Here is an 18,633-nt window from a genome sequence, read left to right as displayed (position 1 = left end):
TGTGCGGATCACAGACTAATGGACACTGCCTAACAGTAAAGGAGTCGCGCAGTGGTGAAAAGACGAAAGATTAAAACTGCTTCCTGTATGTGTGGAAGGTGGCGACGGACTCGCTGGGCTGGAGGGGTAAGCTTACCCTTGCCACCCCTCTGTTTGACTCCGAGATTCTGGGGAAGCTTTGGCGCACAAAAGGGTTCGAGAAATGGGATTTGATCGGCATATCCAGGGTTGGAGACCTTTTGGTTAAGGGTAAGATAAAGTCGTTCGAGGAGCTGCAGAAGGAATACGAGCTGGGGAGCACGGAGTTCTTCCGATATGCACAAGTGCGCCACGCCTTGCGGTCAGTCCTTGTGGAGGGGGAGAAGGTGCCCGAGTCCTCTCCGTTGGAGGATCGGATCCTGGATGGTCACATGCCTGAGAGCACGATTTCGCTCATTTATAAGAAGCTTATCAATGTTCGGGCGGATCTTCTCCTAGGGTTGCGCGCCCAATGGATAAGGGACGGCCTTGAACTAGATGATGAGGATTGGCAGTACGCAGTTTCTTCTCCCAAAGAGGTCGCTATCCCCGCGCGCCTGCGGCTGGTGCCGCTTAAAATACTCCATAGGGTCTACGTGACGGGGCCCAGGTTGGTGCACATGGGTTTCTCTGAGGAGGGCCTATGTAAGAGAGGCTGTGGTTTGGTGGGTACTTCCTCCATATTATTTGAGAATGCGGTGCGATTATGGAGTTCTGGAGGCAAGTCCACGAGGTGATGGGGGAGGTGACAGGAATTGTTATGCAGCCTGAGGCGCGCTGTTGTCTCCTGAATGTCTGGAGTCCTACTGACCACAACGCGGCACAGACTCAGTGGGTGACCCTGGGGAACATGGTAGCCAAGCGCGATATCGCTCGGCTGTGGGGCTCCAATAGGCCGCCCACATTGACAGCGTGGATGGAAAACATGGACTGGAGCATGTTTAGGGAGAAGACAGTGTATTGTGCTCGGGGGCGCCCTCGGAAATGGCATGCTGTGTGGGGGCCATGGAACCAGTACAGAGGGGACATATGCCTGCCCCCCGACCCGGATCCGCCTGAGGAGCAACTTTCCCCTTAGTCCTTTTCCGGCTTTGACTTTCCCGCTGATATGTGATTGTTTCTAGAGTCTCTGCCTTTCTCTCCTTTCCCTTACTATAGATCAGTGCCTGTTGGACGTGATGGGGCTCGTCCCCCTGACGGGAACCTCTCTTGGTGCTTACAGTACCTTTCGCCTTGCTTGTGTTTAGGGTTGTATTTATGTTTATGCAAAATAGAACCTTTGGCTCTCCTGTCAGTGATATGTGGACGCAAGCATGTGTTGAACTTCTAAAGCTGCCGTACCTCCGGGATGTCGGCTGAATAGCTGTGTCACTGATATAAAATAAAGGTTTTTCAAAAAAAAAAAAAAAAAAAAAAAAAACTGCTTCCTGTCTAGAAACACTAGTTCAGAAAACCCAATAGATGCCAAAAACTTTCATTCAGAAGGTAATTGGCAGGGTGTTGCATTTTTCCGTATTACAGCGACAACAACAGCTTCACATTGAGGTATTCCGCTTAAAGTGGCGGGGTTCCTATTTCTCTATTTATCAGACACTGAAAAGGTCATATTTTTAACATACTAAGAACCTGCTCTTCCCACCAAGTTCAAGTCTTGGTTTTAAGACTGGAGCCTGCAGGACAGCTCTATCCATGGGGCATTTTAAAAAGATTCGCGCTGAAGCCTGTCTCCTCCTTCACGGATAATGGTGCATATTCAGATATTTAAGGGTCTTTGCAAAGCATGGAACTCACTTCACAAACAAAGGTAGTCTAGAGGTTTATCAGGCTCGGACTGGGAATAAAAATAGGAACGGGCACCTATAAATAGATGCTAACATGTAGGGTCCTTACACACCATGGCTCCCCATTCCCTATTCTTTATGCTGACGTCACTAATGCTTCAGAAAAAGCTGAATAACCGGAAGTAAATCCCATGGTGGCGCTAATGGTCTAGACACAAGGTGAGCAAGAGGAAAGCCCTCCATCACCCAGATTATCCCACGGTTTCCTAAAAGTCCGAATAGACATCTGGTGGGCCCTCGGGTACACACAGACGGATTCTGAGGAAATCCCTCAGACAAGAATTTCAAAATGGAAAGAAACTTGCCACTAAAGAGCAATGGATTGAGACTGCACACAACTTCTGAAAATGTACCCAAAATAAGACTTTAAGTGGAAGGGCCACAAGATTTTTAGATAGCTCCTCATAGGTGAGGGGACATTTTCTTTGAAACCCCTCTGCAATGCACGGCCACTTCCAACTTCCAAAGTGATTGACACAGGTGGTTCAGAAGTGCACGGAGGATGGGAAGAGGAGAGCGATCACGAGGAATGCGCGGTCAGGATTTCCAGTAAACCTCACCCAGGATGACAAATTTTGCTGTGTAAGGTTAGGGCTCTGGAGGTGCGGGTTGACTGGTCATGGGAGGCTAGAACACAGGGCTGGGGTCCCGTTGCAAGGCACAGAGCAAGCAGTTCAAACAGAAAGAAATTTGGATCCATACCCCAAAACATGAATATATTCAAGCAGAGTTTATTATTATGTTGCAATGAATAACAACATGAATAAATGTGCATTTATACTGGACACAATCCTAATAATCAACATATATAATTCAAGAAGGGGGAAGTAGAAGAGGCAATGTATGAAAATTAAGACATGGGAGCTGTCGGGAAGAGGACGTATGCATCTATCAAGTCCACTGTTATAATAAACCTGTCCGCTGAAATTAATAGGGTGATCTTTTAAAGACTCCCCATTTTCAGGAATTTTAGTTTATCACCAGCCTGAGCTCTCATGACATCTTCAGGACCAGAACAATGAAAGACTAGGGGGCATATCTACAAGGCTGCGATAAAAAATGATCGCCATTTTTGCGGCCGAAAAGCGGCGATAATTTTATCGCTATATCAGCAAGGTCACGCTATTGCGGGAATCCTTGCCTTAGCACCTGTTTACTGAATGCCCAGCTTTACATCTCTAACTGACATTTCTCCAATTATCAAGGGAATCGCTAACAAACATAGCGATAAGAAAAGTAGCACTAACCATGGTTATCGCTACTTTCCTTACGCCTGCTTTTATTCTGACTTAGTCATGTAATCCAATGGGATCGCCGGTCACAGTGCGATTATCGCTGGATTTCCAGCAATAATCACACTGTTTTCCAGGTAACGCTTGCATATCTATCGCTTTGGAGTTAAGCGTTGCTGATAGCATGCTATCTCCGTGATAGAAAGCAGCGATAGCCGGCGATAATTATCCTAGCATTAAGTGCGCTTAGCGATAATTATCCCCGGCCCTTGCTGATATGCCCCTAGATTCCTCACTCTCTCTCCTTCTCTGGAACTGACATCAACGCTGTTTTGTTCTGCAGATCTTGAACGGCCAAGTAAAACACACACCTCTTTTCTCGACACCTCAACCATGGTGCCTGTTTGATTCCCATTTCTGTAGGAACAGATGTACATGCTATCAGATACTCCTCTCGAGCCGCTAGAAGCATCTAAGGCAGATCTGTCCAATGTTTCTGGAAAGTGCTGAATCGGACCTCCCACCAGAAAGCTTTGGCTATCCTTCACTTAGTCAGGAATGGGGTTCTTTGCTGACATCAACTGAAGAAACCTACCCCATGCTTGCGGGATTGAGGTGACTGCTGTTGTTTCCTTGAAGGTTGCAAAAAAGACAATCTGCCTATGGACTCGGATGAAGTTGACTGCTATTGTTGAAGGAATATTCGTGTTTTTTCTCTTTAAACAGAGCGTAAATCTTTCTTCCAACTCCAAAACAAAGAGACAGACTCTTTGACAAGGTGTACAAAAAACCGCTGGTTTTTAAGATGCCTCTGTGTGTCAGCCTTTTAACATTCATTTCCTGCTAGCTGAAACAACAATGCCTTCTGCCGGCGCTGATGCTCTTACATCAAACAAACATCTGGCAAAAACTCTGTCTCTGCATTCCTGCCAGGACATCGGAGCAGTCAGTGTCCTCTTTAGCTTGCTTAAGGAGATTATCGAAAATTGAAATCAATGATTGAGCTAAGTAAGCTCTGTAAATTCCAGCTCTAACTTCTACTGCGATCCGGAGTCGGCTTTTTTTTTTTTAAGAGGGTCCAACTTCTTATCTGTCATATTCCTGAGAATGACATCGTCCACCATAGAAGTTCTGTCCACAAGGCTCCTAACCAGAGAGCCAATGACAATAAAATCCAATACTCAAGCCTCCATGCCTTCCAAAGGATACAGCTCCATCATAAACCTCTGCAGATGAATCTTATCAGGATCTTTCCACTCCCAGCACATGGGGCGGGACTGGAAGATGAACTTGCAGAGATCTTTCAAACTGCCCTAACAAAGTCTCTGTAGAAGTTCCAAAAAGCCCTGGTGCTGGGATCCCCAAAACTGGGAAATATGAGACAACATTCATGGTAAGATGTTTCTACCAATATAGCTGTCGCTTTTTTTCTGGAAAAATTTCAGATTTCTCATCAGAACTGGGCCAGTCTGGCAAAAAAAGAATGTCCGTCAAGATTTCCAGAAACCTTCCCTATAAAATCCTTTCTGTGTTATTTTCAGGCTCAGGAGACCTGGATTTCGATGAAGAGGAGGCAGAGGACTGCAGGTGGCGGCTTGTTTTGGAACACCGGAAGATCACAGATTTCTGGAATGTTTGCCTCTATTACTGGGAAGACAAAGACAACACTCACAAGAGCAGCAATTCACCAAGCACCTCTCGAGAGGAAAGCTGGGAATGCCAAACAGGGCACTTAACACAGTTTCCCATTGTTTTTCTGAACATCTTCTAAAAAAGAAACTTCACGCCCAGAACAACTAAAATGTTGCACATGCGCACAACACCAGTATCTATGTGCACATGCATGAATAAATGCTGCTATTGTTCCCTGTTTCATGGACTGTCTTTTTCAATCCTGACAGTTACAAAAAGAACGCTTTTATAATGAAAGAACTTGGTAAATGGGCAATAGGTGATCTCACCTGCCAATGGTGGCAGCCTCACTGTGCGCATCATCGCCTTCCCAGAACCCACGCAGTAAGAAGGGATTTTAAGAGAGCACAATATGAGAGGGGGGGGCAATTCCACCCCACCCCACAGCAATGTAACAATACTAGATGCCACCCCCTCATACAAAGCCTGGCAGAGGTCAAGCGGCAGGGGAGAGACTTGAGCCAAGCAGGAGCCTTGGCCTCCTAAATTCCATGTCTTGGTTAGAGGGAAGTTGCTGGGACTGCCAAGTACTGTCATCGCACCTGGGGGTGGCGGGAACTGTGGATTTTCAAGGCTTTCTGCAAAAGGTGGAGTCTTGCCAGCAGTACTTCACGATCAAAGTGCAGTCTGACTCAGAGACATGTGGAGATTTGGACTGGAACTAAAACTAGACTGAGCAACTAAAGGAAAGATGCCCACAGTCATCCAGTGCTATCTTCCAAAAAGCATTTCTTGGTACTGGGCGTCATTTCAGGCTAAATAAGTAGTTAAAGTATCATCCCAGTCCTTCTTCCACCATTCCTTTTAGCCTTTCTCATTCTTTCATCTCCTCTCATTCCTTCCAGTTATCCTTATTCTTCTCAGTTCAGTATAGCGTGCCCGCTTTGCTATTCATCCTCCCATTTTTCCAAAGCCGTCCTCCATTTTCTCACCATTCGCCTTGTCTTCCTACTGCTCAACATTCCTTTTGTTTCCTTTTCTCCATCTTTTCCTTATCTTTCACTCCTATTCTTTCTTGTACCTTTTTTTAAGAGAGGAAAGCGTGAGGGATTGCTATCTATCTGTGTTGTTTTAGGCTTTGTGTGCTGAAACCTGTTCTGTTCTTCCTAGTATAACCAGCTGTCCTGGACCTATTCTTTTGTGTTGGGTAAGCATGCATTAGGAATATGCTACTTACCAGTATGCATCTGTTCTTGGCATGTAGAGCTGCAGATCTATACACTGTGCATAGATCGCCATCTGGTGTTGGGCCCGGATGTTTGCAGTTTGTTTTTCCTCTTGGAAAGTCTTTGGAAGTCACGAGGTCGGTGACTCCTCCTTTGGTTCGTATTGCGCATGGGCTTCGGCTCCATCCTCAGATTGTTTTTCGCCAGCAGGGAAAGATGGAGCGTAGTAATAACAGTAAAGAAACCCATGTGTGTTGTATCTAAATAAGATAGACTGGAACGTATACAGGTAGCCGGGGAGGCGGGTGGGCGTGTATAGATCTGCAGCTCTACATGCCAAGAACAGATGCATACTGGTAAGTAGCATATTCCGTTCGAGGCATATGAGCTGCAGATTATACACTGTGCATAGACTATATAGCAGTACCCAACCCTAGCGGCGATCAGCGGCATCTGTTGCAGTTGTTTGGAACAGTGTTTTAGTACAGCCTGGCCCACACTAGCTTGTTGCTTGGTTTGCACATCTACACAGTAATGTTTTGTGAAAGTGTGCGGTGTTGACCATGTCGCTGCTTTGCAGATGTCATCTAGTGGTATGTTTCCTAGAAAAGCCATAGAAGCCCCTATCTTCCTTGTAGAGTGGGCTTTAGGGGGAACAGATAGCGTTCGTTTTGCTTTGTGGTAGCAAATCTGTATGCATTTTACAATCCACCTAGCTATCCCTGATTTAGAAATAGGGTTGCCTTTATGTGGTGGAGAGAAAGAGACAAATAGCTGTTTGGTTTTTCTGAAAGGTTGTGTTCTTTGGATGTAGTAAAGTAAGGCCCTTTTAACATCCAGTGTGTGTAAATCCCTTTCCACAACGGTTTGAGGTTGTGAGAAAAAGACTGGTAATTCTACCGACTGGTTTAGATGGAATGGAGAAATGACTTTGGGTAGAAATTTTGGGTTGGTGCGGAGTACAACCTTGTTCTGATGCATTTGGAGAAAAGGTTCCTGTATAGTGAGTGCTTGTATTTCACTAACCCTTCTAAGGGAAGTGAAGGCCACTAGAAATGCTGTCTTCCATGTGAGAAATTGCAGCTCACATTTATGTAATGGTTCGAAAGGGGGTCCCATTAGCCTTGTGAGAACTATATTAAGGTTAAGGTTAAGGTATCCGAATTCTAGGACCTCAGGAGCCAGATCGCAAGGTTGAGCTGAGCTGGGTCCGGGTGCCTGATCTCTCCATGGTTCTGGGTTAGGAGGCATGGTGAGAGGTGCAGCTTTTGGTGTCGTACTACAGAGAGTTCCAACAGTGTGGTGTACCACGGTTGTCTGGCCCATGTTGGAGCTACTAGGATCAGTGTTAGGGAATGCTGTTGTAGCTTTCGCACCACTAATGGAATTAGTGGGAGAGGTGGAAAAGCGTATGCAAATTTGTTTGACCAGTTCATCCATATCGCATTGCCTTTGGACAATGGGTGTGGATATCTGCCGGCGAAGCTTGGGCATTTTTTGTTGTCGTGGGTGGCGAATAGGTCTATGTGTGGATGCCCCCACTTCTGAAAGAAGGGGTGAAGAACCTGTGGGTGAAGTTCCCATTCGTGAATCTGTTGCGTTTGTCTGCTGAGCAGATCTGCCACGGTGTTTTGGACTCCTGGGACGTGTTGGGCCAGGAGAAAGATTTTCTGTGGAATTGCTCATCTCCATATGCTCTGTGCTAATTGAGAGAGCTGTGGAGAGTGTGTGCCCCCTTGTTTTTGAATGTAGTACATGGCAGTCATGTTGTCTGTGCGAATGAGGACTGCTTTGCCTGAAATCTGCGTCTGGAAGGATTTTAGGGCTAGGAAGATTGCCAGTAACTCCAGATGGTTGATGTGGAGTAACTTCTGTTGCGGCGTCCATGTGCCCTGTACTGTAAGATGTAACAGATGAGCTCCCCAGCCGGAGAGCGATGCGTCTGTTGTTAGGATTATTTGTGGAACCGGGTCCAGGAACGGTCGACCTCTGGAAAGGTTTGTGGTGTTCCACCACTGCAGAGAGCGATGGGTGCGACCGTCTACCAACACCAGATATGTCAGTTGCCCCTGGGCCTGGTTCCACTGGCGCGCTAAACACTCTTGGAGTGGACGCATCTGGAGTCTTTCATGGGGCACTATGAAAATGCAAGAGGCCATCATCCCTATCAGTTGCATAAACACCCTTGCTGGGAGAGAGTGTTGACATATGAATTTTTGACGCAGAGCCTGTATATTTGCAATCCTGGCAGGATTGGGATAGGCTATGGCTTTTGAGGTGTCTATGGTGGCACCGAGGTATTGTTTTGTGTGTGATGGTACCAGGTGGGACATTTGGTGGTTCACCGTGAAACCTAGCTGGTGAAGTAGTTGGATTGTAGCGGCGGTGTGTTGCACACATTGTTCGTAGGACGTGGCTTTTATTAGCCAGTCGTCCAAATACGGGAAGACGTGAATGTGCTGTCTTCTGAGGTGTGCCGCCACTACTGCTAGGCACTTGGTGAATACCCTTGGTGCTATTGTTACCCCGAACGGGAGCACCTTGAACTGGTAGTGTTGCCCGTCCACTACAAATCTGAGTTACTTTCTGTGAGCATGGTGTATTGGGATGTGAAAGTATGCGTCTTTCAAGTCCAGAGTGGTGATAAAGTCGCTCTGGGAGAGGAGTGGAAGAACCTGTTGAAGGGTTACCATGTGAAAATGGTCTGAATGTATGTAAGTATTTAGAGGTCGGAGATCTAGGATAGGTCGTAGAGTCTCGTCTCTCTTTGGAATCAGAAAGTACAGGGAGTAGACCCCTAAATTTTGTTGATTGATGGGGACCTGCTCTATGGCTTGTTTTTGCAGGAGGGAGATTACCTCCTGTTTTAGTAACGTGACATGTTCTTGAGACATTGGGCGTTGCCTGGGTGGAATGTTTGGGGGGGTAGATGTTAATTCTAGGCAATACCCTGAATGAATAATTTGAGTCACCCATCTGTGTGAGGTGATTGTCTCCCAGACGTGAAGGAAATGTTGTATTCTGCCCCCGACCGGAGTGGAATGGTCTGGAGGGAGCGGGGGAAAGTCATTTGGTAGGCGGTGTGGCAGAGCGGGCGGTATTTGTCTTGCCTCTGCCTTTATTATTATTACCTCTGTATCCTCTTTGATAACCCTTTGTGAAGGTAGATTGAGGAGGGGATTTGTAGGACGTGGATGCACTATCCGAGGAGTAGCCCCTGCCCGTGCCCCGAAAGGAAGAGCGGCGAAAGGAGCGCCTAGGAGTGTGTGACTGTAGGGCTCCCATGGATTTCGCCGTATCAGTATCTTTCTTCATCTTTTCGAGGGCTTCGTCAACTTTTGGGCCAAATAAATGATGTTGGTCGAATGGGTGGTTCAATATGGAGGCTTGTACCTCAGGTTTAAAACCTGAAACTCTTAGCCAGGCGTGGCGACGGAGAAGGACACTGGTGTTTATGGCCCTGGAGGCTGTATCTGCCGCATCTAGGGCACAGCGTATAGAGGTATTAGTTATTGTTTTTTCCTCTTGGATCAATTCATTAGCCCTATTTCTGTATTTTTAAGGGAGATGGTGCATGATGGTCTCTAACTCATCATAATGCGCCCTGTCGTATCTGGCCAATAGCGCTTGCGTGTTGGCGATACGCCATATATTGGCGGCTTGTGACGCAGTGCGCTTCCCTGACGCGTCTAGGAGCTTGGACTCTTTGTCAGGTGGTGGTGCTTCGCCTGACGCCTGAGAATTTGAACGCTTCCTAGCTGTAGATACCACTAAGGAATCCAGTGGTGCAGGGCCTTTAATGTATGAAGAATCTGTGGGGGCGGCTTTGTATTTTTTCTCTATACAGGGGTTTAGGACCCTGGCCCTGTCTGGGTCTTTAAAAACCTCTGGTGCATGTTTGATTACTCCCTTTAACATAGGTAGAATGGCAGTAGACCTATGTGCATTATCGAAGGTGTCTAGGAGAAAATCTTCCTCCACTGGGTCAGTATGTAACTCCACCCCGTGATAATGTGCCGCCCTCTGTAGTAGGTGGTGAAAGCCTAACAAATCTTCTAGTGGGGATGGCCTAGATGGGTAAAGGTCATCCTGTGGGACATCTGGGATGTTTGTTATAGTCATTCCATGGGTCTGGAGATCCAGTAGGGGTGGGGTCTTGTGGCACATCTGCTGGATCATAGTAAGGGTCCCCTAGATCATCTTGGTCTGGAGACAGGGTTGGAGAGCGATGAGGCAGGGGTGGAGAAGGTGGAGGTGGGGAGGGTGGAGGAGGTGAAGGAGGTGGGGAAGGCACTCTGAAAGGGGAGGTAGCAGTGTCCTTCCTCTTTGGAGGTGGAGGTGGAGCTGGTTTGTCCAAGTGTCTCTTTTTTGAAGACAGTGTCAAATGTCCAGTTTTTGGATCCTTGGTAAGTGTCTTTTGCAGAGGACCCGGTGTGAAAAGTTCTTGCGACACTGGTTGTTCGGTCGGCGCCGAGGTTTTCGGGGCCGGCGGCTTTTTAGGCTTGTCTAAGCCATGCTTCTTCGGGACCTCCGATTTTTTGTTCGGTGCCGAAAGAGGCTTCGGCACGGGAGTGTCGGTGCCGAGGGCCTTTTGATGTTTGGTCGGCACCGAGAGGGCAGGTTTCGACACCGAGGGCTTTGGTGCTGGGCTCGGTGTGGAGGTGGAGGCCGATTTTTTCGGTGCCGAAGGGTGTCTTTCGGTACTGCTGGTAGGCTGGCTCGAGCCCGAGCTGCCGGAAGGCTTAACAGGTTTCTTTACCGGGCCCGAAGGTGGGGTGTGAGAAGCAGTATCCTTGGTCTTGCCTAGGCTCGAAGGCGAAGGCGTGACCGAAGCCTTTTTGGGTATCGGCGTGGGTGTGGGAGGGGGTGTAGTACTCACGACCCTCTGCACCGGGGTGATGTCCTCCACATCTGAGTCGTCGGCCTCGGAAGCACTGACGAGGTCTTCGTCTTCTTCTTCGATGTTCTGCTGTCCCGGAGCTTCGACGTCGTCCCCGAAGATGTCGACTGGAGCGGAGGTCGAGGAGTGCGCCATGTTGCGTCTGGCCCTTCGATCTCGAATAGTCTTTTTAGATCTAAAAGACTTGCAGGCGGGACAGTCTCGGGCCTCGTGTTCAGGGGAGAGGCAGAGGTTGCACACCTCATGAAGATCGGTGTGGGGGAATTTGGACCCACATCGAGGGCACTTCTTGAAGGGAGTTCTTTCCATCAGCCGAGACCGGAGCCGAAATAGGCCCAAAGGCCGCCGTTGACGACCGGAATCGAAGAAGTGCCGAAGAGAAGGTGATTAAGATGATTTATTATCTGAAGGACCTCGATGAGTGAGGATTTTGCGTCGATCGCTGAACTGGAAAAGTTCGGAACCGGAGCGCGAAGTATTACATCCGAGCCCGATGGCGGAAAAAAAACAATCTGAGGATGGAGCCGAAGCCCATGCGCAATACGAACCAAAGGAGGAGTCACCGACCTCGTGACTTCCAAAGACTTTCCAAGACGAAAAACAAACTGCAAACATCCGGGCCCAACACCAGATGGCGATCTATGCACAGTGTATAATCTGCAGCTCATATGCCTCGAACATTCTGTTACTTTAGCCAAAATTTGCTTGGCATGGTGTGATTTATCAGACTATAGCAGAAGTTTCAACAAAAAAAATACAAGTCCCAGACTGCAAAATATTGCTGATGATTTCACACAACATGGAACCACTTGGCTTCTGGGTTTTCTTACCCCTTCACCTAGTTTTAATTCAAAAACATTGTGGCATAAAAAATGAATATTAGGCATAACAACCTCTAATGTTCACCCTCATATCCGGGTCTGCGCTTTCCCACTAAGTAGGCATTCTTGACCCTGACCTGTGCTAGCAGGGTTCTTACCTTTGATTGTCCTTGGTATACAGAGTCCTTACAGAAGTTTTACCCGAGCCGAGTTAAAAATTCCCATCCCTCCAACATGGCTTCTCTTTTATGCCACACACCCAATTATTCCCGTCAAAAGAAGCCAAAATCCACACTTCCTGTTTTTTTTGCTTCTGGTAAGAAAGTTATACAAAGCTGGTTTGTTGCGATGAAAGTTTTTATTAAAGGTATTTTAAATGCTATGTGCGTGTTTGTTGCTATAGCATTCCCTTATGTATTTGTTGAGCACTGCATCTCCGCCTTAGAGGGTTCACTTCAGTGGACCCGTCGGAGCATATTCTTGGATAGAGAAGTCTTGTGTTTATAGGCTTAACACCTGCTTAAGGTGCATTTGGGCCCAAAGTTTTCAAGGAGAGGGTCAGAGATTATCAGTGAGACTGCCGCCTGACTTAAATATGGCGGCAATCTTGCGAGAAGCGTGTTTAAAGGTCTCTGAGCGTGGGAGGTGGGAAATCTGCTATTCGGCAGCATCTGAGATGGCCAAAAGATTTCTTTTGTAGCTAATCTAGCACTTAACTATAACTTTGAAGTACTATCCTCTACCCCAGACATATTTAATAGTTCATGTTTGTGGCCCTGTATGCAGAGTATGTGTCCTTTGGTTCTTTCTGATAATGTCACTATAATATTCCTAACAGCAACAGCAGCAATATCCGTGATGGACACAGGGTCAGAACTAAGGGCAGTGGTGCACAATACTGAGTGTAGACATTTGAAAAGAGCATGCTGGTGGCCCAAAGTCGAATGTAATGCAGTACAACTAATTGAGAAAACAGAAAGACTAAATTAGGGCTAGATTTGGCTGATTGAGTTTAATAACCTATCATAATTACAGTCAGACACAGTACCCTTTTCTTATTGGTCGCTCTCCCTATAAGTCTGCGCAGGTGCACCTAACAAAAGGGCAGTGATGACAGTGATCATTGATGCTTAGTAGGTTTATGCTTTGTAACACTCTGTGCATATTCCCAGGATCCTTTGCCTTCCTCAGTGCCTATTGTGAGTGTGCCCAACCAAGTGGAGTATTTGGCCTCTGGAAGGAAGGTGGGCTGAGCCACAAGAATTTAAACCCAATTAAATCCAATATTTCTTTATTTCGGTCCGTGGACCATAAAAGAACTTACACAAATGAATACAATATATAAAAACAGGTTACAAAGCTAAAACCCAGATACGATTATTACGGTAACAGATAAAAGATCGGTCAGTATTGAATCCATTGCTGGTTCCTAAAAAAGCCTTTTGTGCCCACCACATAGAGCTTAAAAATCGTGATACAGCATAAACAATTGACAATTGAGTGTTGTGTTTTAGGAGCCTAAATGCTTCGTCACAGGGTTGTGTACCTAAGTTCCTGCAAAAAATATATCAAGCATCTTTGTCTAATTTTTTGATCTTCCAGGTCAGAAGAAAATATGTTGAGTTCGGTCTCCTCTCCCCTGCTGCATGCGGGGCACCCGAGGGCAGGGCTGCCGGACCATTTATTAGTAAAGTTTATTAGTAAATGCATGCAGAGGGACAGAGCCGTGCCAGAATTATATGTACAGTTTCGTAGCTAGGGACGGTTGTATTTCATCTAAGCATGGCTCTAAATTATAGGTATCCTTTATTTCCAAACATTTAACTGTTAGAGAACCAATGGCAGAGTTTTCATGGAGTTGATCGAGTTTTCTCCTCATGTAGCTGCTGACTAGGTGTTTGTGTGAAGTTGCAGCACCAGCTATCTCTGGGTTGCTCCGTAGGGTAGCTCTTCCTATGGTATTGAGACATTCCCTGGTATATGCAAACCAAGCCAGTTTGCCTATGCCGGGGAGTCCCAGAAATTCCTGTAGCTCGGACCGATATTCAGCCAATTCAGGGGCCACCCATAGTCGCCACCAGAATAGTAGGGTTCTACAACCAATTTCCTCTGCAATGGGTCTCACCCCTAAGTCCAGACGCAGTGGAACGAGTGGGGAACTCACCGGTAGACCAAACAGCTGTCTGAGAAATCAAATCAGTACATTTTACTTACTGGAGCCACGCCAAATGAATCATAATGAGCTACAATGACCACTGTAGGCATATCCTCTGGCTCGCCTTGACCCGGAAGGTAGCCCTGGTTTAAGAGAAACAGACAACATATGGCTAGAATGAGATACATTCAGATTCAACCTCATTAAAATTGCAAACTGTGCTCAGAGATTGCCTCCATGGGTCATAATTGTTTTTTACTTCAATCATTAAAGCAAAATAAAATGCAGTCATCATATGAACAAATCGGTTTTCCAAATCCTCCGGTTTTTATCCCTTTTTTAAAAGTCCTTGATTAGATAATAAGCACATGTATACTTGAATTGTTCCATTCACCTCTCATGTTCACAATACAAGGGTCAGATAAAAAATTGGATGCTATCACCCATCACTTTCTTTCAGTTGTAACAAGACAGACTCCACTGCTCTTTTGAGAGAATTTGTATAGGCAATTTATTAAGGATTTTGCAGATTTCACTGGTGACATTACCTGTGTCTTACAGAAACAAAACATGAAAGAGCTGAATAATTCACTGCTTTTTCAGCTAGGGAATCCAAACAAAAACATTCTTTCACATTTCCCTCTTTGAGACACAGGTAATGTCACCAGTTAAATTTGCAAAATCCTTAATAAATTAGCAACAAAAATGTACAAATCCAAAGAAACTTTGGGTTCCTTTAACAATGGTGGAGGAATGCCATTCAAGCATGGCTGGTACTTTCTTTGGGTCCACAGACAAACAGGATGCTTTCGACTTGAACTCAAAATACTTCTCGATTTTACAGGCCAATTGATATTGCAAGAGCCTAGACTATAACAAGGTCGCGAGGTTTCAATGCTTGTTAAGGCTTTTAGAAAATAACAAAATATAATCTCAATAGATCAAATGGACCCTATGAAATATTACAAAATTGTAGGGGCATTGCAAAGCCTCTTTTATACACTGAGATGAAGAAGATGGGAAGCCCCCCACAAACATAATTCGGTGAATACTTGTACACCTCCTACAGATTCAGGGATACTTTTATTAAGAGGTAAGGATTCTTTAGTACGAATCCAAGGTGCTGACGAGGGACACTAAGAATGTATAATCAGCCCACTTTGGAAGTTCTCCTGAAAATAGGTTTTAACCTTCTGGTTCCCCTAGAGAAAATGGATGTGCCCAAATGGTACAACAGCACAAGGTTCAATTGGCAATCCTATTCTTGATGAGAGGGCAGTGAGCATGAAACAGGTTTAGCAAAAACTGTAGGATAAGTGTGGTACTGAAGTGACACTGAAGAAACATTAGCCACAATTATGTTTGGATTAGTTGTGCAATATTTCATTTGATCAATATTTGATCTATAACTCCTGAAGCATAACAATGGCCATAACAAAACTTTGATGATCGTGAAATTATTCTGGTGTCCTAATTGATGTATGGATTGTGCTTCCTTAACTGAGGGATTCCAAAAATCACGGCATACTTAGGTGCGGCTATTAGATCAAAGGAGACTGTGATAACTTACTTCACCAGTAACAAGTAGCAATTATTAGAAGCAGGACGGGTCCTTTTCAGACAGCTACAGAGGCGAGTGGTCTACCAGACTCTGTGTAACTTGTTCCAGTTAGTACAGCAAGGTCCTACACTGCATCCATGTATGCACAAGTGTTGCGCGTGGTTGTATGTTTGCATGCAAGTAGCATGTGTGCCATATTAACCTGTGGACCCATTTTGATTCCACTGTGTGGGCACTGTATACAAAATGGAGGATGGAGATCACCTTCCAAACAAACAGGCGTTGTGAATCGCAAAACCCTGACCGAGAGCTAGCCTTTTGGTAGTTCATGTAAACATGTGTGTGTGTGCATAGGAGACAACAGTGTCTTTGAAATGCAAGGGTGTTTCCAGGGCATAGTCTGCCTTTTGTTCCTCCAGAGGTGCTAGAGACAACGTATATCTGATTGGCAAGAGGGAAGCTGTTCCATCATTTGTTTGCTAGTGTTTTGGGATGCCCGAGAGCTTCTCAGACGCATTCTTCTTCCTGCTATTACTTGAAAAATAAAGATTGTGTCTAGCTTGGATAAAGCCAACACACCAAATGGTGGAACTGTCTAGATGATGCCCACAAAAGTAGCGCCAGTATACTCCTGCTCACGGGCTCATACCTACTGTAACTCCAAATGTAAAAATGTATGCAATGTTTATAGCATAAATGCCAATAAAAAGAGTTTTCAAAAACAAAATGGTGGAACTGTCTAGAAATCTTGTGGGCAGAGACCTAGTACCAAAAAAAGGACATTGGAAGGACTGTATAGAGAGTGGACTGAGCTGCCACTCAGACGTCCACGATGTCTCATGCCCAAGGAGGCTGCACCCACCAGTGTGAAGGAGGACTTCTGTGATCCAGGACTGAGTCTCTGACTGCCAGCTTTCCAAGGGCCAAAGAAAGCATAACCATGGAAGATTACAACCCGCCACTGAGTATCCACACTGGAATAGGGACTGCTGAGCTGAGGGAGGGACTCTGGAGGTTTCCCTGCAAAGCTTCTACCCAGAGGAGAAACCCCAAGAGAACTGCCTGATGTGGGCCTGTGTGGTGGAGTGCCAAAGGTGCCACCCCAGATCAAGACCGCCCAGAGGCGCTGAGGTGTGCAGTAGCTGTGCCAGTGTGGTGGTCAACCATGGTGAAATGTGCCAGTGACTTTGTGTCCCATGCTGTAGTATACCATGGAAGAACAGTTCATAGACTGAATGCCCAGGCTGCCGTCATCATTGGGTCCAGCTGTGCCACTTCAGCATAAACTTGTCCGTGCTGCCAACCAGTGAAATGGAGCTCCTTCATCATGTAGCTACCTGCGCTGCCAAAATCACTATGCCCCAGCTTGACTGTGATGACTGTGATGCTATATTGTGTGCCTGGACATGCTGTTGACATTGTTGAGACCCAGGGTGGCAGGCCTGCATCATTGTGTGAGTCCCTGTTGGCTGGACCTGACCTCTCTGTGACACAGTGTGGAGAGCATGTCCACCAACCCCATCCAGGGACATCTTAAGGATTTTGGGGGCCCTGGGCCAAACACATTTTGGGAGCCCCTGCTCGGAATAGCTTTGAATTTATGATATAATTTCAGCCCTTTCATGCACTTTTTGGGCCAGGTTGCTGACCGTGTAGAGGCCATATTTTAAATGTATTTACATCTAATATTCAGGGCTACAGATGTGTAGTATTGCTGCAAATATTCTCTGTTGCACACTCCTATTTCTCATATGTGAGGTCCTGTTTTGATCTTAAAGAAACCTTATGGATGTTGCCTTAAAAATAAACACAACATTTCTATGCAAAATGTTTGTACTAGACTCTAGCACAACACCCACATTAAAAATAAATGCAAGGGAGGAGGAGCCAAGATGGCGACCGGGACGGCAGCGTAGGCTCCCGGCTCCGTGAACCTCCGCATCCCGCACAGATATCCTGCATGAGATCCTTAGCCTGCGCTATATGCCCGTGTTGGTGAATGAGAGCGGCAACCGATCGTGTGCCTCCGAAGTTTCTGGCGGCGGTATCGCCGGAGAAATGTCCATTTGAAGTTTGCGGCCTGTGCAACCCTGGAACCGGGACCTCGAGTGGACAACATGGCCGGGCGGCAGTTCAACAACAGCGGCCTTTGGTGACTGGGTGGAGTCGGACTACCGGAGCGGTGCGAATATCGGCCTACATTTCGCCGTGGTCGTTCCTACCACTAAGCGTAGCGGAACGAGTGCATGCCCGAGGTGGCTAATCCAAGACTCTCCGGTGATTGCCTCAACCTTCGCCTGTGAGCTGCCCGGCCGCCGCCCGTAACTCACCCGGATTCTTGCGGGCTGCTTCCTTTCGTGGGCGCAGGTCCGTGGTGGGGATGACTGTTGCCCGTGACCACACACCGGATATATTTTTTGCCTGCCCCCGAAACCCTGTTTCCAGTGACATGGAACTTGAGGCGCTTGTCCCTGAGTCCTGGTCCCAATCTGGGTTGGACCTACCCGGCGGCCATCTTGACAGGACGAAGTCTACCATCCTGTACACTGGGTCGCAGCAAGATTGGAAGTGTGCGACTCTGAGGAGCGTAGCGGAGAGAGCGCCGGGAGCTGTGCTGGGGTATGGTGATCTTCTCGAGGCTCTCGGTGCCCTTCATTCCACCTTGGTCCACGGCGCCTGGGTATTGGGAAGTAAGCTTGATGGGGTGGCATCAGCGTCGGAGCAGTTGCGGCCTGCCTGTCCCCAGGTACACAGGGACTTCCTACACTGCACACAGGAGGACAGTGTCGTGGCCTCCCCTGTGAATAGTGACCAACTGGAAACTCCGGACAGTATACTAACGTGTGATCGGCTGGCGGTGGGTCTGGTCTGTTCCGGAGGTCTTGGCCCTGAGTGGGGAGTGGTGGCCTTCTCCCGTGCGCGGCCTCCGGCGACCCACGCAATACTCAAGCAACGGTCGCCTGCTCTGGCTGATTCCACCTTCCTTGACCTTGTGTGCAGTGCAGATCCTGGGGCAGCACTGGGAAAGACGACCCTCCATACTGCTGACTGTGTTGGTATTCAGAGACTTCCACCCTACCTGTGTGTGTCGCTTCCTGGTCTTTTTTGGACGCTCCTCTTCTTTGTAACATCGGACATGGCACTGGGCCGACGGGTATGCATGGGTAGATTCGCAAAGAGTGGCCAAGGATAAGGCTGATCCTTCAGAGGTGGTCATCCAATAGGCGGGCGGGCTCAGGGGTTGCGT

General features: G+C 47.0%; 1 protein-coding gene across 3 annotated transcripts in view; it reads right to left on the bottom strand.

Annotated features, from left to right (window-relative positions):
• Positions 1–18,633, bottom strand: part of LOC146863856 (BOS complex subunit NCLN-like) — a 239,404-nt gene that overhangs the window by 110,992 nt on the left and 109,779 nt on the right. For all 3 annotated transcript variants that reach the window (XM_085628490.1, XM_085628507.1, XM_085628499.1), the window contains exon 5: positions 13,885–13,968. In XM_085628490.1, the coding sequence (XP_085484616.1) occupies positions 13,885–13,968 (84 nt within the window). The remainder of the gene's footprint in view (positions 1–13,884; positions 13,969–18,633) is intronic.

Source organism: Triturus cristatus, chromosome 2_1 (assembly GCF_964204655.1).
Source record: "Triturus cristatus chromosome 2_1, aTriCri1.1, whole genome shotgun sequence".
In the NCBI taxonomy this organism is placed as follows: domain Eukaryota; kingdom Metazoa; phylum Chordata; class Amphibia; order Caudata; family Salamandridae; genus Triturus; species Triturus cristatus.
Note: the sequence above shows the minus strand (reverse complement) of the source record. Positions and strands in the feature narration are given on the sequence as shown.